This window comes from Coffea eugenioides, chromosome 2 (genome assembly GCF_003713205.1).
Source record: "Coffea eugenioides isolate CCC68of chromosome 2, Ceug_1.0, whole genome shotgun sequence".
Classification (NCBI taxonomy): domain Eukaryota; kingdom Viridiplantae; phylum Streptophyta; class Magnoliopsida; order Gentianales; family Rubiaceae; genus Coffea; species Coffea eugenioides.
In genome coordinates this window covers 14,444,372-14,466,929 of record NC_040036.1, presented here as the reverse complement: position 1 = coordinate 14,466,929, position 22,558 = coordinate 14,444,372, and the positions used below count along the sequence as shown (strand labels likewise).

The 22,558-nt window shown below is 36.6% G+C and overlaps 2 protein-coding genes across 2 annotated transcripts; both read right to left on the bottom strand.

Moving 5' to 3' along the window:
• Window positions 1–2,215: 2,215 nt before the first annotated feature.
• On the bottom strand, window positions 2,216–8,483 carry LOC113759767 (protein CHUP1, chloroplastic). Its single transcript, XM_027302341.1, has 6 exons — window positions 6,638–8,483; window positions 5,897–6,028; window positions 5,597–5,778; window positions 5,007–5,118; window positions 3,107–3,241; window positions 2,216–2,466 (listed from the first exon to the last, which is right to left on the bottom strand). Exons 1-6 carry the CDS (start codon window positions 7,952–7,954, stop codon window positions 2,338–2,340), a joined length of 2,007 nt encoding a protein of 668 aa, XP_027158142.1. The 5' UTR covers window positions 7,955–8,483; the 3' UTR covers window positions 2,216–2,337.
• A 9,031-nt stretch (window positions 8,484–17,514) lies between these two features.
• LOC113757157 lies at window positions 17,515–18,837 on the bottom strand. The gene has a single exon (XM_027300569.1). The coding sequence runs from the start codon at window positions 18,835–18,837 to the stop codon at window positions 17,515–17,517; it is 1,323 nt and encodes a 440-aa protein (XP_027156370.1).
• Between the last annotated feature and the right edge of the window lie 3,721 nt (window positions 18,838–22,558).

Below are 22,558 nucleotides of genomic sequence, written 5' to 3'. Positions count from 1 at the left end.
TCTTTATAATTCACCAATGTTTTCTTTACAAATTTATGAGATGTTTTCTTTATAAAATTAACCACTATCAAACACAAATTACAAGAGTTGAATTGTTAGTTTCATGAATAATTTTGAGTTTTTAAATGAATATTTTTTTCATAAATTTTTAATTCATCTTTTACTTAACATACATTACATCTCAAAGAATTATTAGGAGTGCTATTTTTAACACAAAGTCCAAATGTACAATTCAAACAGTTTAGTGTCACCAAAATTTACATAATGTCTATCTTTTCTCCTTCCCATTGAATATCAAAAGGAAAAGGTATTTCTATAATATTTTGTTTACGTGGAAGCTTTCTTACTTAACCAAGAAACTAATATCCCATATTAGTTGAGTTAGGTCTTGAAACATTGAAGAACCCTTATTAAAATATTTTTGTACTTTTTATTTTTTTGACATTTGTTCAAGGATGGTTCTAAGTCTTGCAAAGGAAACGAAGATTATGGAAGGTATGAGGATGGAATTAGGGATCTCACGGTTACTTAATTAATATCTCTATCAATCAGGTTGACACTTGAAGTATTGTGTTTGGATATCCAATTTTTTGCAAATATCATTTTATTTGCATCTTAAATATATTTTCTAAGCAATCTTTTTTATTACGAATCACGTTTTTATTTCACATATATCATATCATTATATTATAACGTCTTATTCCTAATATTTCTCTTAGAATAATCTCCTATGTAACCACTCATGGAGGAGGAAGACACGAAACCCAATTCAAAACCTTCGATGAGCACAGCCGGCCCAAATGTCTGAAGGGGTTGTGTTCACTACAATTGAGAAATTTGATGGCGAACACGAGAACATCCGGCCCACTTCAATTTAGCACCAGGCCGGGACATGCTCCAAACTTACTTCCAAATGCAGTTTTCTCTTCGAGTAAATGCTTACGCAAGGGAAGAAAATCATGCCAATTCTTATTAAGGGTATGTTTGGAGTTGCATGGTTTATCAGGAAGCATATTAATTAATAGAACTTTTTATCAAAGTACTAATTAAGTAGTTAATCATATTATGTAGGTACGTACTTGCATAAGTACTTTTTCTATTTGATAATAGGTGATTTTGAATTTCTAAAATATATTTATCTCTTCATTTAGTTCAAAATTTATAATAAATTTGTTAAGTTAATTTTTTATATTTTTAAACATAAAAGTTGCTCTAAAATCAATAATTTTGAGCTTATGCTAAAAGAACTTTAATGGCCAAAAACTCTACTCCTAAATTCTAGGAATGATGTTGATCAAACATGTTAAAAGTGCTTTTATCTTCTAAAAGCACTATTTTAACAGAAAGCACCGCAACTCCAAACTAGGGCCCCGTTTGGGATTGCAATGCTTTTAGTAAAAAAGTACTTTTAGGTGTTAAAAGCACTTTTAAAGTGTTTGGTGAACATCATCCCATAAAATCAGAAGTAGAGTTTTTGGTGCTAAAAGCATTTTTAGCAAAATCTCAAAGTTGATGCTTTTAGAGTAGCTTTTGTGATTTTAAAAAATAAAATATCAAATTTAATCATTTTATCCTATATTATGAATCAAATACAAAGATAAACACTTTTTAAAATTTTCAAATTACACACTATTCAATACAATAAGTATTTGTTGAATTATGTCTTCAAATAATATATTTAAAAGTATTTAAACAGTTAATAAGTACTTTTATTAAAAATCCTACTAGAGAAATATTTTTCAATAAACTACCGCAACTCAAAATGCACCCTAGGCCTAAAAAAGAAAGCCCCTTTTGTTTGGCTGGACCAGTGACTTTTAGGATGGCAACTCAACATCGGATACTTCTCCAGATGTCATACCTCATGCATTGGAACGTTTGCTGATCCACAACCTTATTGATTTTTTCTGTTTCTCTATGTAAAATATTAATTAGCAATTGACATATGATAAAGATTAAGAGTCGAGATTTTGATCTGTCATTAGTCTTGAAACCAGCAAGTGCAAGATTATGATCCCTCATCAGTCTTTTTATTCAAGATTAGAACTATGACAAATCATCGATTGAATTGGATTCGAAAACCTCGAGCAAACATTGGCCCTTGCAAATCTACGACGGTGGGGGCTCGATGATTTTGGCATCCACCAAGTTTAATTAAGTCTTCTTTTAAGTTGAGAAACAATTGAGGTTATTATAAAATAAATCAATGTATATATTTAAGTGCAAAATGGCAGCAGGCAATTGTATATTCACATCTGTGATTATCCCTCTTGTATCTTTACACCAAAATGTCATGGAAGCCAGTTTCTGAAGCTGAGTTGGCTACAGATGAGATTATTAGTAAGCTGTGGACCTGCAAGGGAACTTGTGTTGTTGCTGATTTTGACATTGTACATGGCAGGACCTTGCCTTGTCCCTCAGCTCTTGAAATGCCCTCATTGTCTCCACATCAAAACCACCAGCGAACTGCAACAATGTATAACCAAAAATCAATTAGGCAAGCATTGTAGCAAAAATAAATTACCTAATGAAAACATGCATTTTGATTACTGATAACCATGCTTAATTACTAAAATGCCCTTGTAAATTACCAAATTAATATGGTAGTACTATATCTTTGATGGTGTGTTAAGCCCCATTTGGAGTTGCAATGACTTATAAGAAAGCACTTCTGACACAAGTGCTTTTAAGTTACCAAGAGTTGGGCTATTTAAGTTACAAAAAAATTGGTTACTAAACACCCTAGAAGTATTTTAGTGTTTAAAAGTATTTTATTTTTTTTTTGGTAAATGCACTACAACTGCAAACGAGGGCTTATGGCCAATTCACCGGATTGACTGGTTCGACGTTAGAACAGATTTTATAACTATGATTTTCTCACCTTACCATCCAACTCTATCCTCCCCTGATGGTGTGTGAATTAGTCAATCTTGACATGAAATGCAAGACATACATTCAGCTAGCAAAGGTTTTAATTTAGGAAATTTCGCGAAGGTAAATGCATGTTTCAATTTTATACGTGTGTATATGGACTTATATATGCATGTGAAGGAGAAAAGCCAAAATGGTAGGGATCGTCGTGTACTGAATGCAAGCCAAACATTACCTGGTGAACCCGGAAGGCAAACCTAACACCTTGAACTATAAGCTCTTCTTCCTCGGGACCACCTCCCACGGTCTCAAGTTCTGCTGAAACTCTCTTCATGTACTTCATGGCCAATTTCACAGATGCCAGCTTTATCTGCAATAATGTCCCCGCCCCCATGCATTATTATCAATCACAAGCTCTTATTTCATTTGTGGCATTCCCCAACCAAGAGGGAATTGAAACAGTTCTTGAAATGGATTATGGCCAAAATTTGCCATCTTTAATTCAGAGGACCATCCATCATAATTCTTGATGGTAGTAAATTCATTTCCCAAGTGGGGTTTTCATGTTATTGGAACACTTACGCTTTTGGTTGTCTACACAGATTAGGATAGCACCCCAACCAATTGTAGCAATTACATGTTACAATTTAGGTGGATATTCACATAACATTTGAAGCTCAAAAACACCTAACCATTATTATTGTACAATAGATTCTCTGTGCACATCTATCTGAATCTGAGCCATCAACTTGAGTGGAGGGTTAATTTGTGCAATCCCAAATATGGAAGGTAACAACCACCACCCGCGTAAAAAGCAAAAAGGAAGAAAACGATAAAGCAGCATTAGGTAAACAATGCAAGATGATGCTCCCAAGGAAGGAAAAATCCTTTCTCTTACTTTTGTTTTTTATTAATTCTATTGTATTATTATTTCCAATGCCTTTCTACATTACTAGTCAATCAATCTCTATTGCAACAACCATCATAGACAATACACGTAAAATATGGAATTTAAGATCCAATTTGTCTTCTTTAATAAACATTAAATTAACACATTAAAGTCTTAATTGTCTAAACAAGACATATGAAGAAAGGAATAATGACTCTGCATGCAAACCTATGCATATTGGTTTATGTAAATCCAAAGAGAATTGGAAGGAAACTTCACACCTTTCCACTTTAGACTCGCAATTATTAAGGCCACCCCATTAAAAGAATTTCGGTCAACACAAGTGTGGAAATATAAAAAACCATAGTGATATATATTAAAAGGTCAACAAGTAGAATCTGATTCTTTTTATATACTCACCTACAACAAACATCAAAAGCAATGCAGACAAGCAAATAAAATGCTAGAGATCTGAGTATTCACATGTGCCCATGCAGGCGTGGGCATAGTAATTGAGGTATGCTGATAATTTTTCTATCTCTCTTTGTCATCTAGTAAGACCTATCGATACTTTGGCATAATTCTTGGTAGACCAAGTCTTTCAATTTTTTATTCACCATCTCTTGGTACTCGGTACTAGTTTGTATAACAAGAAGTCCCACTGGTTTGGGCAAATCAGATTGGCCTTACATGTATAAAAAGTTGTACATCTAAACATGAACATGTAATTATTACTTTTTTTATATATATAATGTAAGGTTTAGGAGGATTAAGGGTTCAATTACTTACTAGTTCCTACAAACTGTCTATCAACGGAGCTGGTCCGTCTGAATTGCTATTTTCTAGAGATTTTATAAAAAAATATGTTGAAACGATTTAATGCATGTAAAGTAAAAAAGTGATTGAAAAATGTACTCATAAAAAATGTAAAAATTTTTTGAGGAAAAATGACAATCCATAGGAGGCAAAACCCAAATATTTCTAATGCGAGGTCGAGTTCTTGCCAATTGAATCATACCAACAAACATACAATTATTGCATGGACCACCTATAAATGATTATATTATTAGTAATAGTTGTCTTTTTTGTACGTGTACAATATTGTAGTTTGCTTGCAGATGTGAGCAGGGGACAGAAAATCAGTGAGCAATTATGAATTTGTAACTGGGCTGTTTTCCTAATCAGAATTTTAAAGAGTTTTACTCCAATTACGAGGGCCAAACTTGAATTTAAAAATAAACTATACCTGACTAACATATCCAGTATCTAGCATCCACTCCATTGGAATATGAAACCCTTTGTATCGGTTTGTTGCAGATTCCCTCATTCTTGACAAAGTGTAGACACCATGCTCTAATCTGTTGCACAAGAAAACAAGCATCTTGTTTAGTAGGGTGGAAAACAATCAATTACGATATTCGTCTACTAGCTAGGTACGCTTAAAAAGTCATGCAGAAACGAAAAATCTAACTACCAATTAGGTTAAACAACTATGAGAAAAACTTATTTAAATACGTAGGGTCTGAAATTAAATAACCTATATCATTCTTAGAATAATAGACCTACGTACAAATTCATGCATCATAGTTGGTGTGTCCTTATCATCCTTAGGTTGTGTTTGGATTGCATTTTTCATGATTTTTCATGAAAAAATTAATGTAGTGATTTGATGTAATGTGTTCGCCGAAAACGTAAATTTTTTTTTTTTTTTTTGGAAAAAACGCCAATCCAAACAAGAATTTACGGGATTTTATAGTAGAACTATTCTCGTAAAGAAAGATGAGAGACTGAAAATAAAAGATAGTTTAACGAGTGTAAGTGAGAGAAATGCATTACTTATCAAACAAGGCCTGCATTTTCTTGAGAGCCGAAGAAAAAGGGTGTCTAGGATCAGCACGAAATGAAGACGCCTCAGATTCGAGCTTTTTCAGATCACAATACCCAAATGCAGCTTCTCTTAATGCATCTGCCTTCTGCTCAGGCCAATTGAAGTGTTTCAATACTGCTCTTTCATCAACCTAAGGAAGAAAATTGAAAACCTCAATTTTGAGTGGGCAGATACCAAAAAAAAAAAAAAAATTAAATAGTTGTTCTAGATCAAGAAAAATAGTTGTTATAGATTAAGACAAAGGTTACCAGGAAAGATAGCTCATCATCAAGCCACTTTACAAAAGGGACAACATCCTCAATGTCTGTAAATGCAGCATTCTCAACTTCTTTGATTAGGAACCTGATAAAATCTCCTTGTGTTTCTACATCTGTCTTAATCTGAAATTTATCCACATAACAAAAACATCATAATCTGAACAACTAACCCAATACAAATGGGATGCAACAATTTAACATTTCAAACAGTAGTAGTGACAAATGTTAAATTCCCATACCTTTACTAATAATTCTCACGTACTTGGCAAAGATATAGGTATAGTTGTAGGCAACAACACATGAAATTTTCACATTTGAGGTAACCAATTTTATGAACAATAAAATCTGGGGCCAAGTCCCATCGACAGACAAAGTACTAAAAATTTCAAGAACCGTTGTTCTTCTGCATTGAGTATATAACTTTAGTTTCGAAGAAGTTCTTGGCATTGAATTGTCATAATTGCCCACATGCTGGCATTAAGATGACAACCTTAGCATCGAAAACCAAATTGGATTTTTCGAATCCATAGGCTGTCTTATCCTGTATAGAAAACAAAGGAAAAACCAACAAAAAGTGCAGATAGGGGTCTAGCAAAAGCAAAAAGACACTAGGGACTGGTCAGCTTTCGATGACAGAGTGTCTCAAAGGACCAAAACCCAGTGGCAAAATAGTAAATAGACTCAGACAAAGATAATTGGGCTCGGGAGAAAAAAAAGAAAAATGAAACTTACAGCTAGTAAATGAGTAGACCGGTTCTCAATCTCTCCTATCATATCCTTTGCCATCGCACCCGCCGCAGGAACCTCGGCTGCGCCACCTGCTCCGCAGCCAGTATCCCGCCGCGAATCCCTTCTCATAAGGGAATGATAAAACTCCACCACCTCGGGCACCCTCCTCACCTTAGCCGGCACAGGCTTCAACCCTCTTGGCGGAGGAGGGGGAGGAGGTGGTGGCGGAGCCGCCTTGGAATGCCGTGAAGGCGGCGGTGGAGGAGGAGGAGGTGGTGGTGGTGGAGCTATTGCTTGTTTTACTGCTGCTGCTGCTGGGGGGGCTGGTGGAGGTGGCGGCGGTGGAGGAATATTAGATATTTCTGCCAATGCCCGTTCTGCTGAATCAGATAACCACCCGTATGAAGGTGAAGATAATGAAGAACGCAGTGAAGCAGATGATGAAGATGAACACGATGAAAGAAGCGAAGACGACGGCCGTGGAGGCGGTTTAGGAACCCGGGGAGCGCGGGATTTTAAACCCATTAAATTTTCTGAAGAATCTACTATTTCATCAGAGTTGCGACGACCATGCCTTGGTTTTTCGTTCTCAACCAGTCCTAATGTGCTATCCTCCTTTTTTGTCTCGTATTCAGATTTCAAATTTAAAGCACCATTATTACTACTATCAACTGTAGCTTGAGCATTCACTTGACCATTTGTTTGTATGCTCAAACTTTTCCTAAAACTCTTCGACTTGATAAGAAAATCGACTTGTTTTTGTGACGATGAAGCGGCGGTTGCGAGTTCTTCATTGGACTTCTTCAGCTCTGAAACTTGTGATTCCAAACATTTTATCTTTTCTTCGTATCTACAATTTTGCTTGGAAATTTCCATGTGTAAAACCTCGACTTCTTGGCGTAATCTTTCGTTTTCATCCTCTAAGCATTCGATCTTCCTCTTGGATTTTTCGATTTCCACGTCTTTGTTAGAGATTTGACTTTCCAGAACCGGGAGAATGGCGATAGACTCTCTCAAGAGTTTTTGCTCCAGCAGTTCTGTTTTCAACCGGGACTCCCTTTCCCTTAGCTCTTCCACTAATCGAAGGAGCTCGGCCACATCTGGCGGGCGAGGCTGGACTTGGGCGGACGAGCGGGGGAAATAAGCTCCAAATGAACGCGAAAAACCAGGTCCTTTTTGGTTTGACGGCTGTTGCTTTCCAGAACTGGCTGATGAGGAAAATGCTGGTTTTGGGGATGACTCTGAAGAGGGTTTTGGCTTTGGAGTTATGAGTGGTGATTTTTGTAATCCCATGGCGACTTTCACTTTTCCAGCAACCATTGTTGTTTGCCTGTTTCTTGAGAAGCCCAGATCAGCCCCAGACCTCTCTTTCTTTTCCCTTATCTCTCAGTGAAATGGTAATCTCTCAATTTTTGCCAATGCTATCTGGTTTGAAGTTAAGGAAAGATAAAGACATGACTAAAACTCCAAATGGGTCACTTTCTCTTTTGCCAGAAGATTGAAAGGCTGTATGAAGAAGAAGCCAATGGTTGGTATTGGAAGTAAATGGTAATATTCTGATGGGGCGGTAGTGATGGAGAAGGAAGCCAGGAGGTCAGTCAAAACTCAAAACTGAGAGAAGAAGACTGAAGTCACTAAACTGGGCTGTAGCACTAGCCTGTAGTGTAGGATATAATCCTAGTCTTTAAGAGAGATTTTGTGAATGTAATTGAGGCAGCAAAATCGAGGAACGGTCTTCTTTCCTTGGATCCAGTTTGAAAAGGGCAAAAACAAAATGGACTTGGCAGTTTTAAAAACTGGAATCAGATTTTAACTTGTTCACGCGCCCCAGTGTTCTTTCAAGTTCACCTGTTTTTCAGCTAGAGAACCAAATAGGATTGTGATAGACGTCACAATTTTGAAAGTCATAATAGATTACTTTTGGTTACTTCTGAAATCATATTACCTTTATCTTGTTATCCTATCTTGTTATCTTTATCTTTATGTTTTAGATATTTTCACCATGATTTTTTTAGACATTTACGCGAGTATTTAAAATCTCAAATAATAGAAGTAATAACGACTGAAGAAGTTTTGTAAATGATTGTAACTTTTAAAGTTACTGTTATGCTACTAAAATCCGTTAACTAGGAGCACAAGCTATCATAAAGATATGAAATTTAAAAGCTTGATCAGTTATATGATATACCAATTCAGTTATGAACAGGCTGTGCTAAGTATTTGCAGTTTGAGGATGTTTGGTTTATTGAAAATTAGGTTTGAATTTAACTTATTTATATAACGAGTGTAAAATTATGTATGAGCTTGTGTCGATAATTTAAAAAAATCTCAAATTTGAAGTCAACTCATTTAACACAAATCAATCAAGCTCGAATAAGTAGAAATTCATATAAAAAAAATAACTCATCAAATTTAATCATTTTAGTAAATCTACTAAACAAGAAAAATTTTATCAAATATAAGAAGGTGCCCAAATGTCAAATGTAAAATAAATTTTAAACTATCAAGACTAGAGAAGTTTACTTAATCACCAACGAAATTAAAATAAGACTTCACCTCCAACGAAATTAAATTATACATATGGTTCTTGAGAAATTTGTAAAAGGTTAAACATGAGTTACTATTTAAAATCACATCTACAATGATTAAGAACCTTTTTTTTTTGGGTTGAGCATAAGCAAGCACGTCTTGTTTGAACTCATAACCTACGAAGGCTTAAAAAAACATACAGTAATTAATGATGCAATAACCCTGAATTTTCACTCACGTTAGCGAGAGGGAGTGTTGCTAGGCTAGGCCGATTGGGCTATGCTGCATTTCAGAAGAGTAACGCGCTGACTGAGAGAGTGGAACTTCTGGTGCAAAGCTATATATGGTGATTAGTTGGAGGAGTACAATGTGAGAAATTTTTCAGATATGGGATATAGTAGAAAATTAGGAAAGTGAAAAGAGGTTTCCAACGGTCGGCTTTTTTTTAACTTAATTGAAAATCACGCGATATATTGCATATATTCGTGGAATTTTGGGGGTTACTTGGTTTGAATTCAGGGGGTCTTATTTATGTCCAAATTTTGACTTGGGGGGTTTGACTTAATGTTGAATAAATTCCAAGTTTTACACTTTTATCTTTAACAAAGATCCATTGTGACATTGGTTAATTCGATTTAAAGGTTTTCTTAGTCATCATGATGTTGGGATTTGTTAAGAGTGATGTCACCTGTTTGTTTTGGTATTTCCTTTGTTATATTTTTTAATTTTTTTTAGACACTGATAACCATATGATTTTACTCAATTTGAATTTTGCTGATTATGTACTTTAAGTATTGCCACCTATAACTTTTCAAAAAAGGGAAAAAAATGATTAGGTAATTGATGTTATGTTGTGGTTATGAGTCCATTTTACAGGACACAAAATTCATAATTTCTTGCATTTAAATAAGGGATAATTGCAGAAACCTCCTCTGAGGTTTCTGACATTTGCACTGACCTCCCCTGTGGTTTGAAAAATTACACTGACCTCCCCTGAGGTTACTAATCCTTTGCAAATTTAGTCCAAACGATTAAAATATTATTTTAGGGAGTGAAATTAGAATTTTGTACCAGATTTGCCCTTTGTACTACATATCCAATGAATGACAAAGTACTATAAATCAATTAACAATTAATAAATTTTAAGGAGTAAAATTTATGGGCAAACACGCATTACTCATTTAAAGTACCAGCTCTTTACGAGTATTTTACTTTCAAATATTTAATTTATGATAAATATATCAATATTTGTAAGTAAAATTCAAAAATTGTTATAGTAATATTCTTGCAAAAAGGAAATCGATAGGTTATTTATTTAATATAAATTAAATATTTTTTTTTAAAAAAATAAATGGCCCATAAAGTATTAATTTTTTATGATTTTCATCCATTACATGAGTAAAGTATTCGCTCTTTATGTGCATTTTATTCTGAATCATTTAATTTATGTTAAATACATAAATGTTTGTAACTAAAATTGAAATAGGGTTATATTAATATTTTTACGGAAGAGAGATTGATAGGTTTTGTATTTAACAAAAATTAAATATTTGAAAATAAATACAAATCTGTATTTGAGTATAAATATTTGTATTAAATTAAATGTTTGAAAGTAAACTACCCTTAAAGAACTGGTACTTTAAATAATTACCGACTCTTTATAGGCAAACACGCATTACTCATTTAAAGTACCTGCTTTTTACGGATATTTTACTTTCAAACATTTAATTTATGATAAATATATCAATGTTTGTTAGTAAAATTCAAAAAGTGTTACAGTAATATTCTTGCAAAAAGGAAATCGGTAGGCTATTTATTTAATATAAATTAAATATTTTTTTTAAAAAAAAATGACCCATAAAGTATTAATTCTTTATAGCTTTCATCCATTACATGAGTAAAGTATTGGCTTTTTATGGGTATTTTATTCTGAATCATTTAATTTATGTTAAATACATAAATGTTTGTAACTAAAATTAAAAACGTGTTATATTAATATTTTTACGGAAGAGAGATTGGTAGTTTTTGTATTTAACAAAAATTAAATATTTGAAAGTAAATACAAATATGTATTTGAGCGTAAATATTTGTATTAAATTAAATGTTTGAAAGTAAAATACCCATAAAGAGCCGGTACTTTAAATAGGTAATGCATATCTGCCTATAAACTATACTCCTTAAAGTTTATTAATTGTTAATTGATTTGTAGTATTTTGTCATTCATTGGACATGTAGTACAAAGGACAAATTTGGTAAAAAAATTCTAATTTCACTCCCTAAAACAATATTTTAATCGTTTGGACTGAATTTGCAAAGGATTAGTAACCTCAGGGGAGGTCAGTGCAAATGTCAGAAACCTCAGGGGAGGTTTCTGCAATTATCCCTTTAAATAAACATTAGCTATAGCTGTATGCCATGTATGTATTTCACTTGTTTGTTTTGCAACTTTTTTTATAACATTGACAGCCATGAAAAATTTTACTTGATTTGATCATTGCTGATTATGTATTTTGAGTGTTGCTATTTAAAACTCTTCAGAAGAGGAAAGCCAGATCAGTATTTTAAGTAATGTTGTGCTTATGTAGGAGTCCATAGTACAGGACACAAAACTCATTAATTCTTGCCTTTAAACAAGCAATAGCTATATTTATATGCCGTAAGTGTATTTGAAACTTTGTTTAGTAAAAGTAATAATTCTATTGGAGTCCATTAACAGTCGTTTTGGATAAAAGCAATGATTTTAGAGAAATCACTAGTCCATGTATGCTATAGACTAAACAAATTGATAAACATCATAGAATTTTTTTTTCGCTTGAAGGACTTTAGAAAAAAAAGAATAAATTTTTTGGTCCTTTATTAAGCTGAAAATTTGTTTATTACTTACCCTAGACAACATAGGAGTGACAATTGGCTTCCATTTGCATTAATGTCTAATTGTTCAAATTAATCACTCCTCTGCACTTGCATTTCTTGCAGTATTTAAATTTACCTGAGATTATGGAGGTTATTTCCTACACATTAACAAAGAGAGAATAATTGTAATTGGTGTAATTGAAAATGCCTTTGCTAAATTTATGACATGATCTTGATATCATTAGTTTCAAAAATGTTATTAAGTATTGTAGTTCCCTTTGGTGGAAGTACTAACTTCATTAAAGTACATAAAGTACATAATCGTTTCTTTAATTGTAAATGCATGGGAATCCAAATGTGTGTATGCGTATATATATCCGTGGGAAACAATGAAATTTAGGAGTTAATAACTATTCATTGCATATTACAAGCAACAAAAAAAAAGAGTACAATAAAGATTTGTTCCTTATTAATAAAATAATCTTAGAGATGAGAACAAGGTCAAGTACTAATTAAAATACTAAAATAAACAACTACCCAAGCAAAGAATTTGAACTAATAAAGTTTAATCTTGTTCTTGCAGTAACAAGATCATTATGAGCTTCGATTATGATTCAAACATTAGTTAGCTTAAAAGCGAACAGCAGGTGAACTTAAAAACAATTAGATATAATCAGCACCTTCTATAGCCCTTAATTTCTTGACAAAAGGACAAGGAAAGGAAATGTTTGCATGGCCAACTATTTAGGTGAGGCAGTTGAATGGAACATGCAAAGCACTAATGGAAGGGATGAAGAGATTTTGTTTTGAATTTTGATAGGGCTGATACATCACTTTCACTGCATTATGCTGAGCCTGTCAAATGGTGACAAACAACCAACTTAGCTCACCCCACCCCTCTTCTTACTGAGTGATTTGTCTTATTTTATTCACAGTTGTTTTGGAATTGGAGAAAAGAGTTGAATACCAAAAAGAGAGAACAAGAGGGCCCTGTGCTGAAATTGATGTATGAATATCTGAACTCCTTGCTCAATTTAGTGTTCTTTTTCTAATATATTTTGGGCCAGTGCCTTTAACCTTTTTGGTCACCCCATCTGGAAGCTGGACATTAGGGCACAAACAGTTGGTAGATCAATTGTTTCTGCTGATTTTGTCCATTGCACAAGATGTATATTTATTTCTTCAGAGTATAAATACAAAGTAAATATAAAATAATTTTTTATGGACCTCATATGCAATGTTAAAATCATTGTACATAACTACATACAATGATTGGAGCATTACAGTTTCTTTTTTTTTTAATCAATTTTCAACCGTTCCTGCCCTACGTTCTTATAGCTCCATTTGAAAGCTGGCCTTTGGTACACAGTTACATGAGATTTTATTTTACTAAAATTGATTTCCTTAATGCAATATGTGTAGATGGCTTATTCTAGTGCACTTTATTTGAAGATACACTCAGTGCTTAACATACCAATAGTAATTAGGACTAAATCTGTGTTGTAATCTGCTATTTTTGTTACTCCAATATTAATTGGAAATAGGAGAGTCAGGTGTAATATTGAAAATTTAAGGGCAATAATTAAAATTGTCAGAAATTCGAGGGAGGTTTCTGACATGATAACTATAACATTAAATATAAGTCCTCTAAATTCTGATGATGGTGTTCGGCGTATCAACGTTAAAGTAGATTAGAAGTAATTGTATGTATACACAAACTAAGATATTAGCAATTTCTTAATACGTCAGAGTGAATTTAATTTAGTCAATGGCATACTAATTCTACTTCTACCGAAATTTACACAAATTGGTAGATAATAATACTTTATTAGCATATGAACTTCCTCAAATAATTATCGCAAATTATAATTTTATGTGGTCTTACCTTTGTTGATAGAGACATTAATTTAACAACATGAGATTTTTAGTTCGACTTTTAAAGTCTAACATTTCCCTTCTTCATCCATTTAAAGTTTAAAATCTCCATTGACCCAACAAAAAGCTGCAATTTAGCCTCACTACGCTACAACTCCCTTCTTAATAAGAATTAGAAGATTAATATTCTTACCTATCTTTTACCGTTGTAACACCCCTTTTAATAAGAATTGTAAAACCAACTTTCTTTGCCTAGTTTTTACCGGTGCAAAACATGTAAAAATTTTGACGTTTTCTGTCAAACAAATTGAGTTCAAGAACTAACCGAACATTAGGTTTCTGCAAATGAATTTGATTCTGCAAAGAAAGAATCAAATGCAGCCTGAATCATCATCTCAAAAGGCGAGGCAGAAAATGCTAAAGCAATGAAAGATTTGAGCAGCTAGCGTCCGAAGAGCAAGAAAGGAATGTGACAGAGAAGAGCCGGGAACGAACTAATAAATGAAAGTGGTCCTTAAATTGCCCGCATCCCCAAAATTGTCCGATCGTGGATGGCTTCACGAAGGATGCCGGTAACGTAGCCAACCAAGGGTGATTGATGATTTTTTTTTTTTTAGTAATAATATTTTTTTTTCTTCATAAAATTTTATTATTTTATAAAAATTTCGGCAGAATTTCCCCTTATAAAAGGACGAAACTCCCTGCCATCAAACCACAATTTGACAATAAATATACAATATAGCGAAGGATTAAGCACTGAAAATCTGATACTAAGATTAAATCTTCCGTTGTCCATATTAGGATGTCTTCCAGTGAATCTGAATGTTGATCCTTGAAGCTCAGCGGTTAATCTTGTCACTTTCACCTGCATTGGTCTTTTTTGCTTCTTATTCCCATTCATGCCAGACACCGTGTACGAAACGTAGGAAGTCCCAATCGATCTAATCTAATAGCCCCCCTGACCAATAGTGGTAAATCTGAAAATGTATTAAACACATGACCTGCGCAAGCATCAGCACCAAAATTTGCCAGATGATCTGCCGGTGTGTTTGCTTCTCTGTAGCAGTGTGTGATGGATTGGAAAGACTGCTTGAATATCATCAACTCATCCAGATCTCTCTGTAGACGCCAAGGACACGCACTAGTCCCTTGAACAATCTGAACCAGGGTGAGAGAATCTGCCTCTAAGTGTAACTCCAAGTACCCTCGAATCACACAATGTCTAACTCCCCATAACAACGCTCGAAGTTCTGCTTGCATGCTAGTTATCACTCCGAAGGGCTCCGCGTATCCAAATACAAAATTTCCTCGACTGTCTCGCACAAGTCCACCCCCCCCACTCCTTCCTGGGTTTCCCCGAGAGCATCCATCTGAGTTCAACTTATAACCTCCACACGGAGTTACCCAATAAACTGGCTTAATAATCATCCGCCTTTGATGACTACCCAACTCGAGAAGTAACCCTTCCCATGTAGGAGCAGAACACTGCACCCCCGGGAACCGTGATTGAAGAAAATCATGAAGAAGCTGAACAATCCGAGTCACCGTATCCCTTATCCTCATCTTCCGATCTTCAAACACCCCTTCATTCCTTATTTTCCACAAAACCCAGCATACTACCGAAGGAAGTATATTTTGTAAAAATTTTACACGGTCATTAGTTCCCCTCCTTACCCAACAAGACCACACCATGTGACGTGTTGTATGCACCCCACTAAATTCACCAGCAGTACTCTCGAATTGACGCCAGACCGATCGTGCCCCTTCTCCTGAGCAAAATACATGATTCAAGGCCTCTTCCTGAGGGTTCTGACAACAGAAGCATTTAGATGGGCCATAGACCCCAAACCTCTTTAGTCGATCCATAAGAGGGAGCCTCCCCTGTAGTAGTCGTAACATAAAAAAAGAGATCTTGACTGGAAGGCCTTGCTGCCATATACGGGCAAAAAGCCAAGAGGTGTCATTGGAATGACTGATCAATGAGTAAGCCGATGCAGTGGAAAAAACACCCGAGTTCGTTAATGTCCACACCATTCTGTCATTGCCCCTACCTGAAGGAGGATCAAGCTCCAGAACCTGCCTAACCAGTTCTCCATCTAAGAATTGATGGAGCATGCCCACATTCCAGACCCGTCGATCTACAAAATCAACCACGGAATGATCATGGAAGACATCCACCTTGTTGCAAAGCGCTCCTGACCCCATCCAATTGTCATGCCAAAAATCCAAAGCACCCTCACGAACTATCCAAGTAATATTCTCCTCCCCAAAACGCTGCATTGTGACCATCCTCCTCCAAGCCTGGGATCCCCGATGACCAATATCAGCAAGACAAGGGTGCTGCCCTGCACAATACTTTTGGAGCATAAACTTTGCCCATAATGATTGCTGTTGCCGGAATTTCCACCAGAGTTTAATGGAAAATGAGTCGTAGACCTGCATCAACCCCCGCAGGCCTACACCCCCTTCATCCTTCGGCCGACACAGATCTGCCCAACTGATCCAATGGTACTTGTTCCCCAAATTCAAGGATCCCCACAAGAACTTGGCAAACAATTTCTCTAGGGCCATCAACATCCCTTTTGGAGGGGACGCGGTTGCCAGCAAATGAATTGGCATAGAGGCTAACACGCTCTGAATCAATACCACCTTGCCCCCTGACGATAAAATCTGGTTCTTCCAAGACAAAATGCTATTCGCCACCGCATTATATGTATCCGTATAGTAAATCGTCTTACTCCTTCCGTCATATAAGGGACAACCAAGGTACCGTATCGGAAATACTCTTCTATTATATCCCAATACCTGGTTAACAACCGCTGTCCTCTGAGCTGGTGAGCGTGGATGAGTAAGGAAACAACTCTTCTGAGGGTTGAGCCGCTGACCTGATGCCTCACTATAATCTTCCAGAACTCGTTTAATCAAATGTAGGGATGACCTGCTGCCACTAGAAAAGATAATCACGTCATCGGCGAATGCCAAATGCGTAATTATAGGACAATGAGGAGGCACTTTAAACGGAGTAAATCCTCTCTGTGTGGGTAGCTTGTTGAGGGCTCGAGACAACAACTCAGCTCCAATAACGAATAAGGCTGGTGAAATGGGATCTCCTTGCCGTAAACCCCGTGAAGATTTGAAAAAGCCGTGTGAACCGCCATTTACAAGCACCGAAAACCAAATATTCGATATTAAGCGCCATATCATGTCTATCCAAGTTTCACTGAACCCGAAATACCGTAACACCTGTAGTAGAAAGGGCCATGAGACTCTATCATAAGCCTTCATCATATCTAACTTGATGACCACGTTGCCACCCCGATTTGATTTTTTAATATCCGCTACTAACTCTTGGGCTAACAAGAAATTATCTGTAATCTGCCTCCCTTGGACAAACCCACTTTGCTGTGGAGATATAATCCGGGGTAATATTATCGCCAATCTTGTCGATAATAGTTTGGAAATGATTTTGTTAGTGAAGTTACATAGACTGATTGGCCGAAATTGCTTGAAATCTTGGGGGTTCTCCACTTTGGGTAACAACACAATTGAAGTAGCCGTGATACTCCTAGGTAGTTCAGCGCCGCAGAAAAAGCTGATAACCGCACGGTATATATCCAAAGCCACTACCTCCCAAGCAAAGGTAAAGAATTTCCCTGTAAACCCGTCCGGCCTGGTGTGCTCTCTCCGTCCATAGCAAAGACTATGTCTTTAACTTCTGTAAGAGATGGAATGTCCGTTAACCGTGAGTTTTCTTGGTCCGTTATCAATTTCGGTATGATCTGCAGACCAGTAAGGCAAGGAAGGCCCCCCTCTGCTGTGAAAAGCTCCTTAAAGAAACCCACTGCTGCTTCCCCAATCTGGCATTCCTCATCGATCCACTCTCCAGCGGTATCTTTGATCCGATGAATTACTGCCCTATGCCTCCTTTCCGTGACCAAGGAATGAAAATATTTGGTGTTCCTATCTCCGTCCGAGAGCCACCTTACCCGCGCCTTTTGTTTCCAAAAACCCTCCTCAACTATAAGCGCTCTGCGTAACCGAGCCCGAGCATGATGTAACTCGCTCCGCCGTTGCTCAGTAGGATCCAGGTCGTATGCTGTTTCAGCCTCTGTTACCATACGTTCGGCATCACGTGCTCCCTGAAAAATATCCCCAAATGTCGTTCTAGACCATTGCTTGAGGGCATTTTTAACATTCCTCAACTTCAAGGCCAATACTTGCAAAGGAGAACCATTGACTGGTTGAGCCCAACAATCCTTGATAACCCCCAGTAAACCAGGATGAGTAGTCCAGATGTTTAAGAAACGGAACGGCTTGGGTTTGTTATCTAGTTTCGTATCCACCGACAACAATAATGGAGCATGATCCGACGGGTCACGTCCTAAATGTTGCACCATGATTTGGTATGGAAGCTCTAAAGCACGCCCGCATAGAAGTAAGCGGTCCAGACGTTTCCATATCCGCGCCGTTCCCGAACGGTTATTACACCAGGTATATCTTGAACCAGAGAATCCCGCATCACAGACACCGGCCATCGTCATGAAATTCAAAAATTCTGATCCCTCCGACGGTCTAAATGGCAATCCACCCCTCTTCTCCTCGGTATTTATGACCACATTGAAATCTCCTATCAAAAACCAAGGGTTGAAGTCGGGTTTATCCCCCAAAAGTGCATTCCACAAGTTTTCTCTTTCCTGCTCCGTACACTTCGCATGTATACAAGATAAAGTAATGAAGTCTTGAAAAAAATGAGATTTAACTCTAATAGTTAGATGTTGGGGAGACTCCCCTGTAATCTGACACGTAAACAACGACCGGTAGAAAATCCAAACAGAACCCCAAAGATTGAACAAGCAACAATCCATCCCCAATTTAATTCTAATATTAGTGATTGACTCCACCCTCAATTTAGGTTCAACAACAACCACCAATTGAAGATCATACATTTTAATAAGTTTCCTTAATCGTCTTAAATTAGGAGCACGAGCTACCCCTCTTATATTCCAAAAAAGAAACTTAATCATCAGAAAGGACAGAAAAAGAATTTGATGAAGAACTAACCATGGAGCGTAGTGTTCTATCTGACGGGAGACCAGCTCGGAGATCACGTGACACCGTCTCCAAATGCCCGGTCTGTAGTGATGACTTCTCCTGTCGGACAAGGTCCTTGCCCCTAGGGGAGAGGGTACCTACCCTCCTTTGAGAATCCTGTATGTCATCAATATGTCCCTCAGCAGAACACACGACCACCCTCGCGGGCAGCGCACTCCCTGCAATCTCAGAACCTTCCTCTCCTTTCTCATGTCCAAGTACCACCTCGATACCTTCGACAGCCACCGCCCCACATTCCTCCTCCGTTTTCCTCTCATGCTGTGCTGCTATAGTATCAGAGGACTGCTGCACCTGGTCCTCTTGCTCAGGCTCGTGAGATGTACCACCTGGTGACTGATCATGAGCAACTAACTCTTTGCTAGCCACAACTCTATTAACTTCTCCCTTTGCCCCATCAATCACTGCATCATCTTGTATCAACCTTGCTGGGTTTTTTGTATTATCCTCCGAAGGCCCATCAGGCCCAGTAGTCTTGGCATGTTGACCAGAGGTTCCTCTCAATTCGGGCTTTAAAACATGACAAATCTCCACATCGTGACCTTGGCGGAAACAATGTGAGCAGTACCTTGGAAGGTTCTCAACCACCAGCTCTTGCCAAAAACCAGTATGATTTCCATTGCCAATCCAAACCCGCGACGGAGTCGACCGCAACAAATCCATCTCAACACACACCCGTGCCACACTTGGTCGTGACACCGCAAGGGTAGCCGCATCAACCAACAAAGGGTTACCCACCATAGAAGCAATCTGAAAAATCACCTCCTTATTGAAAAAATGCAGCGGGAGCTTTGGTAATTGAAGCCACAGCGGAACCACCGACGACTCCCTATCAACATGGAAGTCTGTGGTCCATTTGAATACTCTCATGGGGAATGAAGCCACATACCAGATCCTTCTGAACCATACACGATGGAAATCAGCTTCATTGTTCAACTGAATTAACACATGTCTTGCGTCCAATAGGCCAATCGTCGGGTTCTCACGTAAATCCAGCGATGCAATGAATTTCCTCACCTCCTCCAACTTCGGTCTACCTCTAGAGAATTTCCCAATCAATGCAAAACGAAATGGACTGGCCAAAGCTTCAACCGCTGCCTGTGGGAAAATCAATGCAGGTTCTCCTTTGTGTGTAGCCTCCTGTGCCGCAAAGGATAGTGTCGGCTGCTGTGAGTTTTTCGTGAACAAATCAGAAAATGATTTGCGTTGAAATGTAGGGGGGGCAGGCTGCCCTCCATCAGGTGGCCGTACGGCAGCCATGGACTGCCGCACCACTGCCCAAACTACTTCTTGTAAACCTTAGCACAAAAATGGTAAGAATGTAGAAGTTTATAGAACCGGAGTGGACTTCACCTTTGGCTAGAAAACCAAATCCAGGTTACCAAATCCAAAGCTAGTTTTCTGTATAGGCATTATGACAAACATGTGGTCTACATGACTTAAGTTCCTCTGGTTCTTTGAAGCTAAGCTGATTGTAAAATCCAATTTTTCCAACAATCTTTGTGAGAGTAATAACTCCAGAAAATTATGGGATGAAATTGCCCATAATCAATCCAAGCGATCCTTTAATGTCCGTAGCCCCAAGATGTCCAGTCCAGAAGCTTGGACCGAACTATAACTCTGCTCTCAAATCTACCTTCAAAAGTTACCTTGGCAAGAGGCACAACAGATAGATTGAGAAGCTGAAGAGTAATGGTTGATGAAGCTTGTCTCCTCTACTCACCGATCTTTTGAGTAGCAGATGTTAGAAGTCTATCCTTGTGTGGGTGATTGATGATTAAATGCATTTAGGAACTACTTGCCTGCATGGACTTGCATTGATGATTTATTCTTCTGCTGGCAACATTTGGCTTTGATTTTTGTAACTTCCTATTTGTAAATCCTTTTTGGCCTTTTGAATATGTGACATGCAGATTATGGTAGATCTAATAATCAAGAACTTAATGGTATAAGATTTAAGAGTCTTTATTGCAATTAGAGGTGGCAATTTGTCCCAAGTCCCAATGGGTTACCCATGCCCATAGGGACTTTGGGCGCAACGGATCTTCTGTCCTACATCTTGTGCCACTCTCTGTCCCACTTTTTATTATATTGCTATTTCTCTTACATAAACATCATGTTTTAATTCTTTTTTGTTTCCTTAAGATCCAATAACTATTAATTGAGTAATACACAATATTTAACAAACTCAAAAAATCAAAATGCATAAAAAATGAGATTTTTTATGAATTTTCTGCTGTATTTTTTAATTTTCTATTATATATTACTTTTTTGAAGCTGTTGTATTTATTTTTTACTTAATTAATAGTTATTGGATCTTAAAGAAGCAAAAAAGAATTAAAACATGATGTTTATGTGGGAGAAATAGCAATATAATAAAAAGTGGGATAGAGAGTGACACAGGGTGTAGGACAGAAGATCCGTTGCGGACTTTGGGCGGGATGGGTACTGAAATTTGATATTGGGTTTAAAATGGAACAAATCCCAATTGTACCCATTAATTGATGAAAAATTTTGGGAAATACTTGGGTACCCGTTGGGCTCAAATAGCAAGGGCTCTGTTTGGATTAGTTAGTTTTTGGGGTGTTTTTGAAATATTTTATTGTCGCAGTGTATATGAAAAATTTTTACTATAAAATTTTTTTGAAATATTTGATATACTAATATGGATGAGATAGTTTTTGAGTTATTGTATATTACTGTAACATTGTATTTGAAAATTTTGTTTTTTGAAAATATAGCCAATCCAAACGGAGTCTTAGATTCAAAAATTATTTTTAACAATTTTTATAGTCATACCAGCGATTATAATCGAGTAGTCTTCCTAGTCATTATCCACAAGAATTTCCAGCATTTTAGTCAGTTTAGACCTCTCATTCTTGGACAATGATGATGATAAATATTCAACACCGTAGGTGCCTTGGTCATCTTGATATATGTTGGAATATGGCTATATTATAGCAATTTGCAATCTGAAGTTGATAGCAAATCTATATTGTCACAAATTAGTAGTTGTACACATTAATTTATCGCTTGCATTCACTGGCTCCACCATATGTGGAATAGAATATTCTTAAAGGGCTAGATGGTTTGACATGATAACAATTAATATTTCAAAAAGAAACCAGAGCTGCAACTTTGATCTATACCATTAAAAGATCATTAATGGACTATATAACTCAAGCTTCAAGCAGGTAAACTACATCATTTTTCAGTGTCTAGATTGTTCTTCTTTTTTTTTTTTAAATTTTTAGTAGAAATTATTTTGATTACTGCACAATATCTTGGGTGCCTAGAGCATCTAATATAGCAAGTCATAGGCTAGCACTTTTTGCATCAAAGCTAGTTAATGACATAGATTGGGTAGATGACTTCTCAAGTTGGTTGATAAAAGCAAATAGAATAGATGAAGGGGCTATTGCCCCCTTTTGCAATTAATCCTTGTATTATCAAGTGTTAATATATATAAAGATATTATCATTTGTTGAAAAAAAAATGGTATTGTGAGTTACACGACATGGCACAAGACTACAAGGGAGTAACTAATGCAATATATCT

Bases quoted from the DNA above. Each gene is read 5' to 3' on its own strand.
- LOC113759767 (XM_027302341.1), bottom strand. From the start codon at position 7,954: ATGGTTGCTGGAAAAGTGAAAGTCGCCATGGGATTACAAAAATCACCA. The intron at 5,779-5,896 runs GTAACCTTTGTC...TTTCTTCCTTAG, and splicing joins ATGATGAGCTATCTTTCCTG to GTTGATGAAAGAGCAGTATT. The intron at 2,467-3,106 runs GTAATGTTTGGC...ACATTGTTGCAG, and splicing joins TTGCCTTCCGGGTTCACCAG to TTCGCTGGTGGTTTTGATGT.
- LOC113757157 (XM_027300569.1), bottom strand. From the start codon at position 18,837: ATGTATGATCTTCAATTGGTGGTTGTTGTTGAACCTAAATTGAGGGTG.